This window comes from Erpetoichthys calabaricus, chromosome 4 (genome assembly GCF_900747795.2).
Source record: "Erpetoichthys calabaricus chromosome 4, fErpCal1.3, whole genome shotgun sequence".
Lineage (NCBI taxonomy): Eukaryota > Metazoa > Chordata > Cladistia > Polypteriformes > Polypteridae > Erpetoichthys > Erpetoichthys calabaricus.
The window spans coordinates 111,490,175-111,499,269 of NC_041397.2; the positions used below are offsets into that span (position 1 = coordinate 111,490,175).

At 40.0% G+C, this 9,095-nt stretch overlaps 1 protein-coding gene across 1 annotated transcript; it reads left to right on the forward strand.

The window, feature by feature from the left end:
* Window positions 1-1,491: 1,491 nt before the first annotated feature.
* LOC114651125 (uncharacterized) lies at window positions 1,492-8,048 on the forward strand. The gene is given in 4 exon segments (XM_028801084.1): window positions 1,492-3,035; window positions 3,037-3,424; window positions 5,438-5,827; window positions 7,971-8,048. Coding segments are annotated over 4 exon segments (2,400 nt in total).
* Window positions 8,049-9,095: the final 1,047 nt, after the last annotated feature.

The window sequence follows — 9,095 nt, forward strand, 5'->3', positions numbered from 1 at the left end:
TGCCATCGATAATTAAATGGACAACTTGAATAGAACAACTTCACAAATAGAAATATTTGGGAAGGATGGTTGACAACCAGTGGACACTAAGATGAAGATAAGAGGTAGAATAGAAAAAACATGTTTTGTATTTATAACAATGAAATACATCCTTTGTAATGAACAATTAAATCTAAATTATAAGCGTTTGATTCTAAAATGTTATATTTGGTCAACATATCTTTGAGTTTGCGAGTAGTGAACTAGGCACCCTACACAGGATAAACATATTCAAGATACGGACTTACAAGCACATTCTGCGTATATTGTGGAAAGAGAGAATCACTAATGAAGAGGTTCTATATAAATTGAATTAGACCCTGGAGGTGAAAAATATATTAAAAAGTAAAAAACTGAAATACTTTGAACACAGAAAGGCATGAAAATTACATAATATTACAATACATTACAGAACAAAAGATTGAGCAGGTGTGGACAGACGTTGGCATGAGCACTCTGGCTGGTCTGCAGTTATGCAGCCCCATATGCATCAAGCTGCAGTGCACTGTGTGTTTTGACACCTTACTCTCATGGCCAGCATTACATTTTTGAGCAATTTGTGCTACAGTAGCTCTTCAGTGGGATGGGACCAGACAAGCTAGCCTTCTCTCCCAATGCACATCAGTGAAACTTGGGCTCCAATGACTCTGTTACCAGATTACTGATTGTTTTTCCTTGGACCACTTTTGGTAGGTATCAACCATTACATACCAGGAGCAACCCACAAGACCTGCTTTTTGGAGATGCTCTGACCCCGTCGTCAAGCCATCACAATTTGGCCTTTGTCATAGTCACTCAGATCCTTAGGCTTGCCCATTTTTCATTCTTCCAACACATCACCTTCAAGAACTGACTGTAAACTTGCTGCCTAATATATCCCACCCACTGACAAGTGGCACTGTAACAATATTATTCATTTCACCTGTCAGTGGTTTTAATGTTGTGGTGGGTAGGTACATATATGTGTTACATGGAGATAATTTATGTATTAAATTACAATTAAAGGAGCAAACTCAACAGGAAAAAAAGGTAGATTAATCTGAAAATGAAAGAAAGTTAAGTATTTAAAGCTTTGGCAAAAACATAGATACAGTAAAACCTTGGATTGCGAGTAACTTAGTTTGCGAGTGTTTTGCAAGACAAACTAAATTTTTTAATGTCTCGATGCATGCTCAATAATCCAGGTAAGGAAATCCTAGAAATTTGATTCTGTTCATCTGGACAAAGTTTTTAAGTGGGAGAAATATTTCGAGACTTATCCAAGTCTCTTCCTCAGTCTCAATTGACTGCAGGTTTCCCCAACCTTATAAACAGTACCTTTGCTTAATCACAGAGACTAGCACCATTGACAAAGGGCCAGTTGATCAGTGATATGCAAATTGTCCACTGATTAGTAGACGTGTGAACCATTCATAGAGGGTTGAGGAATGGCTGCAATCACAGCATTGTAAGATGGCGACAGATGTACCCTTAGGCAAGGGTAAAAGTCTACAGATGAAATCGTCAGTAAAAGGCCTGCGAGCTAACAAAATCCTCCAGAAGGCACAGAGTCAGCTGCTAAATGAACGGGTGAGACAAACTAACTTCACTATTGATGTTTTAAAATCCAAAGAGGAGCAGATCCACCAAAGACTTTCTTCACTTCTAGATGAGAAAACACTTCAGCAGGTGCTTGAGTTCACCGAGAAGGCTCGTCTAGCACAGCATGAAAAGTCTAAAACCAGGCAAAAGAGGAAGTTTGATCTACTTGCTGTGCGCCACAAACACCAGCACACTATGGGGAGTGTCCTCCACAACCAGCAGAGAGAAGGATGCCAGACAGAAACTAAAGATGTGGACAAATGGGTGAAGAACTTGTCTGACAAACAACTCACCCAAGCAGAGAAAAATGTCCTTTCTAAAGGGTTCAATTTTGCGGTCACACCGAAACAAATCCCGCTAGTGGAACTGATTACAGCCACAGAATCTGCTATCAGAAACAACAACATTGCTGATTTGGAAGCAGAACAACTGAGGATAAAAGTTTCGGCATGTCTCAGCAATGCAAAACCTCCTGCATCCAATATCAGCATTGAGGAGAGGAAGGCCCTCACAGCACTCAGCAAGGACAACAACATCATCATCCTTCCAGCGGACAAGGGGAGATGCACAGTTGTGCTTAACCAGACAGACTACCATGAGAAAATTTTATCTCTGCTCAGTGACAAAAATACTTATGAGCCCTTAAAGCGAGATCCAGGTAGTGGTTACAAGAAAAAGGTGATAGATTGTCTTAAGCAGTTAGTTCAGGACAATGCTATTGACCAGACCACATACCACAGATTATACCCAGGGGAATCTACACCAAGTCTGTATGGTCTACCAAAAATACACAAACAGGGTGCTCCTTTAAGACCCATTGTCTGCATGATCAATTCTGTCACGTATAACATCTCAAAGTTCCTGGCCGCTGTTCTTAACCCGGTGGTAGGCAGCTCAAAACACCACATTCAGAACACTTTGGATTTCGTGGAGAAAGTGAGAGAGGTCATTATGGAGGCAGAAGAAACCTTGGTCTCATTTGATGTTACATCTCTATTCACTTGTGTCCCAGTGACTGAAGCAGTGGAGGTAGTACGTAAGAGATTACAGAATGACCCCACTCTCAGTAAAAGAACCTCTCTCAACGCAGACCAAGTGTGCCTGCTTTTGGAACTGTGTCTTCAATCAACATATTTCATATACAAAAGCCAGTACTACAGGCAGAAGCACGGGTGTGCCATGGGTTCCCCTGTTTCACCTATAGTAGCCAATCTATATATGGAAGAAGTGGAAAAGAGGGCTCTATCATCCTATCCTGGAACACCACCGAGCCATTGGTTCAGATATGTGGATGACACCTGGGTGAAAATCAGATCTCAGGAGGTACCACAGTTCACAGACCACATCAACAGGGTGGACAAACACATTAAGTTCACCAGAGAGGATATGAAAAATAACAAGCTAGCCTTCTTAGACTGAAATTTCCATCGTCAACGGGGGACATTTGAAAGTGGATGTGTACCGTAAACCCACACATACGGACCAGTATCTAAGGTTTGACTCTCACCATCCACTAGAGCACAAACTAGGTGTCATTAGGACTCTACAACACAGAGCTAACACCATTCCCACAGACTCAGAAGCCAGGGAAGCAGAAGAACACCACGTCAAAAAAGCCCTGAGTAAATGTGGATATCCCAGCTGGTCCTTTGTCAAAGCAGGGAGGACACCTAAAGAACGCTCCAAGCGATTCATGAGAGAGGAAGGACATCCACTGCCTAAGCGAAAACCCTTAGTGATCCCGTATGTGTCAGGAGTATCAGAACAGCTGAGGCGCATTTTCTCGAAACACCAGGGGCCTCATGTATAACGCCGTGCGTAGAACTCACACTATAACATGGCGTAAGCACAAAAGCGGGATTGTGCGTACGCACAGAAAAATCCAGATGCAAGAATCTGTGCGCACGCATACTTTCACGTTCTTCCACTACATAAATCCCGATTTGCGTGAAAAGTAACGCACGTGCACGCGCCTTCTGTCCCGCCCCAACTCCTCCCAGAATTACGCCTCTTTGAATATGCAAATCAATATAAATAGCCTTCTGTGAAAAGACAATGGGAAAAGCACAGGGGAAAATATAAGAATTTCAGCGAATACCAAGTGGAGGCAAAGGAAAAACATGCTATTTGTTGGTTTAAACAGTGGTATAATCAACAAAAGAAAGTTGATCGAGTGACAGAGTGTCGGAAAAACTCGAAAGATCAAATTCACAAAGTCGCACAGTGCCCGAAATAAAAAAGAAATCACATATCAAAGTCGCTGTGAAAAGGCGAGTTGTAGCCCACCGTCTGAGTGTCATATGAAAGCGTATTAGGGTACAAACAAAAAACATAGGCACACAGTGGGAAAAAAGCACGAAATGTCAACTTTAATCTCGAAATTTCTTAAAATCGTTTATTTTACTAGTTTCTCAAGTAGCATGTTAAATGCTTTTTTCTGTGTTTGATCTTCTATGTGCTCTATGTGTGTGAATCACTACGTGCTTCCGTTCTTTCTCTTTCTCCGACAGGACACAGAATGCATTACATTCGAGATATTACAGCTCTCTGAATAATTAAAATACTGAGATGTATACGTGATATCATTTTCATGATGATAGGAATGAAAGCATGTTATTAAACATGGGAACACGGTGGCGCAGTGATTGTTCATATCTCACGCAAGAGGCTTGTTGCACCATGTGTGACCTTCGATGAAATAATTTATTACAGAAGTACCGTCTCTTTCAAACATACTAACCTCCAATTCCTGTCCATACTTTTCTTTCTCCAATCGCCACACAATCAGCTCTGTAATAGACGTGAAGGCATTTGTAAGCTTAGAACGCCGATTCTTCAAAACTTTTAAGGAACATTGAAATATCTTCGTAGTACATGTTTAATTATTCTATTCGTCTATCCTTCCAGTGTCGCGTCAGCACCAGCAAGAATACAGCGCAAGGCAGGAGCTATCCGTGAACTAGCTAGCGCTGCGGCACCGTGTCCTCACATGTTTAATTATTAGCAATACAGATTATTTAAATGAAGTTAAAGTTTTATCTGTATACTATAAGCAACATATTTTGCTGCATTTCATCTTAAAAATGATATTGTCATCATACGCGCTTTATAAAGTAGCGCAGGTTGTGCAATATTATAACTGTAGTGCAAGTTTACAGTGAGGTGATTGAGTGCGTTTATAGTTCTTGGGATGAAACTGTTTCTGAAACGCGAGGTCGGTACAGGAAAGGGTTTGACGCTTTTTGCCGTGGTTGAGGTAGTGTGTACTTGAAACTGTATACCGATAATTCTCTTTCCGATCATCTGCTGCTGTGATTCACACTCAGATACAGTGATATAAATACTCCGAGTGGTGCAGTGAGAGTAATATGGAAAAAAATGATCCGCAGTGGCAACCCTTAACGGGAACAGCAAAAAGAAGAACAAGATGCAGTGAGCGTAACAACGCTAAAGCAGTTCTGGTATTTGGAATACTATGGCTATTCCCTGGCCCATTATATTGCAGCAGGTTAATTACAATCAGATGTATTACACTAATAAACAATATGCAGTTAATTTCAGTATATTTGATAAAGCCGCCGCCGTGGATGTGGATCTAAGAAAGGGTAACCACACAGGAACAGTAGCACTGCTTTGACACTGGGTGCCGCCAGTCTGCAAAACCGGGCGGATAAATTGCGTACGCCAAGGAATGAGTTACCGTGGAAATGTGCGTGGCTTTACGCCAAGTTTAGGTTTTATACATCGCGATTTGAGCGTGGAAAGGTTCGTACGCAACATTTCTGTGCGTACGCACCGTTTATACATGAGGCCCCAGGTCTCAGTGGCTTTCAAACCCCAAAACACGCTACGCCAAAGATTGGTCCATCCCAAGGATCGGGTCCCACGGCACAAACAGAGTAACATAGTTTACGCAGTTAAGTGCCAGGAGGAGTGCCGTGAATTGTACATCGGGGAAACCAAGCAGCCACTGGCTAAGCGCATGTCACAACACAGAAGAGCTTCCTCGTCAGGCCAGGACTCCACAGTCTATTTACATCTACAGGATAGTGGTCACTCCTTTAAAGATGAAGAGGTGCACATCCTGGACAGGGAGGAGCGCTGGTTTGAGAGAGGAATCAAGGAGGCCATTTACGTGAAAAAGGAACGACCATCTCTGAACAGAGGAGGGGGCCTAAGGGTACATCTGTCGCCATCTTACAATGCTGTGATTGCAGCCATTCCTCAACCCTCTATGAATGGTTCACACGTCTACTAATCAGTGGACAATTTGCATATCACTGATCAACTGGCCCTTTGTCAATGGTGCTAGTCTCTGTGATTAAGCAAAGGTACTGTTTATAAGGTTGGGGAAACCTGCAGTCAATTGAGACTGAGGAAGAGACTTGGATAAGTCTCGAAATATTTCTCCCACTTAAAAACTTTGTCCAGATGAACAGAATCAAATTTCTAGGATACATTTTTAAATAAATTTTAACTTGATAAACGAGCGAAGTCTTGCAATACGAGTAGTCCGTATAAGCTTTGTTGTCCGAACGTCTGTGATCACAGCTGAGCCGATGGTTCTTCTTGCTCTCTTTCTCGCCATGGGATTGTGGGTAATCGTCTCCCATGCTTGGTCTCAGTCGGCCTCACTCATATAGTCAACATCCGTATGAGTGTATAATGTTTACTATAGCATTTTGACCACGTGTGTGTGCTGTAACATGTGAGTCCCTGTCATGCACCCCAAAACACAAGGCTGAATTTCAGTACATTAGCAAACTAGCTTTATTCAGCTTGAAACAGGAACAGCACGGTTATTTATTGTAGTGGGATGTACAGCTCTCCTATACACAGACACATCAATCCATCAAGGTTGTGACCAGGTTTGTGGCCAAGTAATACTGTTGTGTTGTATTTATAATATTCCTTGCATCACCCATCAACAGCGACCGCTTATAGAGCGACCACAATCTTTTCAGATTTGCTTTTACAGCAAACTGCTACAGCTCTGGGAGCCTGTGGTTGCTTTGGGACACTCTTCCGCGTGTTGTCCCGTTTGGGGGGAATCCCAAAAGAGTTTAGAATCCTTACAGTGCGTAAAGCATTTTTTAAATTTTGTGTCCAAGTGTAGTGACTCTTCAGGCAAAAGCAACTGTCATTGGATAGGTTCCTTGTTAATGTTGCAAAAAAAGAAAAAGATTCCAGTGAGCCAACAGATTACAGTGAAAGTCGTCCTACATAATAACCCTCCTTCTCCTCCTTTCCTCTCTCTCGTCTCCCTCATACCAGCCACGATTCTTTTCAAAAGTAAAGTGCAGGTTAATTTGTTTTACATATTTTTACTGTATATTTTGTATTAATCATTTTTATATGAATATTTTTGGGTTGTAGAATGAATCATCTGAGTTTCCATTATTTCTTATGGGGAAATTCGCTTTGATATACGAGTGCTTTGGATTACAATCATGTTTCCAGAACAAATTATGCTCGCAAACCGAGGCACCACTGTAATTCTAAAATTCTTATAAATGTAAATCTCATAAAACTGTACTTTGTAAATGAAGAATAAAACGAGAAGAAGAAAAAAAGGCCCAACTAATGAAACAATGAGCTCAGTCAGAGGTACAACAACACACTGATTATGAAACTGGTGGGAACAAAAACCTGCAGCCATTGTGCCCCAGCTCAAATTAACAATCATATGTTTAGACTGTCATAGGGTCATGGGAATTTAAAGCCTTTCCTTGTGACATAGGATGCAGGGCAAAAACCAACCTTGAAGAAAATACTTGTCTATCACAGGTCACACTAAAATCACAAACTCACTTTAAGTCACACCAAGCTAATTTACAAAGGAGAAGTAACCTAGTCTATTCTTCTATAAAGCACGGAGTTCTATTAAAAAACTACATGAACGCCGGGAGATATGCAAACAATACAGAGGGCCGGGGCCAATATTTAAACACACAACTCTAGAACTGTTCAGGAAAAATGCTAATTATAGTGCCACAGAAACCACTTATAAAAATTCCCTTCTACACAATTTGGTACAATAGTTCTTTATCTTAGCTATGTGCATGTCTTCTACAACATTAACTATGCATACTGCTCATTAGTCAAATTAGGTATGGGGTGGCAAAGACTATTCTTAATGTAAATCAGTCATTTGGCAGCTACTGCACTCTCATCATTTTGTTTACCTCTTTTTCCTGCTTCACATTAATAAATATTCACTTTTTAATATGCTTTATCTTTTCTTCAATTTTTCACTTGCAAGGGATCAGTCTTAAAGCAGTTGACAGGCCTGCTTAAATTCTATATCCCTATAATCTGTATAAACCTAACTCACTCTGCCTACCTTCTAGCTGTATGACTATAACTTGTTACTACTGGAGCTTCTTTATCCAGGGAGTCCAAACATAATCCGCTGGTCTTGGCTGTAAAGACTGTCAAATTATTCATAAGGAAATTTCATACCATTTTTACACCAGCTACCAAAGAGATGTCCAACTTCACTTATTTAATTACCATTGGGCATCTCCCCCTTTTTCACTCTAGTGTCCCTTTATGTGTTGATGCTCAAGGCCAGAGGGTCTTGTTTTGTCACATAACATACTTTACAGTCCAATGTTAAGTTCAATGTATTTGTAAAGCTTTTCTGAAAAAAAAGCCAAAATATTCATTAAAAAGTTTAAAATTATTTTACCAAGGCCAGCACCAAGGAAAATCAATAAAAAAAGAACACAAGTTACCCGGAATACTTCATGAAACAGAAAGTGATTTTATGTTTTACTTACATTGTTTCTAATCATGCAATTGGTCCATGACAAAAATCAAAACCTCATCCCAAGGAGGGTCTGGGTGGGCATCAATTGTAGCTAGCCTTAATGGTTATTTTGGAATGACATTAAATGTGTAAAACCTAGGGTATACAAGACAATTTTAAATTAAAATATACAGTACAGTATATTTAATTCATTGCACTAAAATTTTATCTACAATATTCTTCATGGTGTTTTAGCCACTTGAACACTATATCAATAAGATCACAGTAAGGCTAGAAAAAGTAACAGTATGGTTTATGTCATTCATTTATGTGGTCTTTTATATTTTTGTCTTCTTCATATCATTTAGCACATCAACTCTCTCACATTTTAAAGATGTATAACTAGAGTTTTCAGCTGCAGCATTTTTTTTCGGACTCATTCCTAATTAGAAGACAATGACTGCTTCTGATAAAATATACTTTTTTTTTTAACTTAATTTTCATTCACTCTCTGGTTAAGATTTGGAACCCCTGATTTCTTCTATAACTCCTTTACTTCCTGTTTTCTTAGCCCGCAGGCTATTAACAATAAAAGGCAAATGAGAAAGGAAGCAAGAATGCACTAACTAACCTGAACCCAACCCAATAAAAAAATAAAGAGTAAAAAGTAAAGGACCATGAAGTACTCTTTTGTTCTAGACATAAAATATTACTAACATGAGTT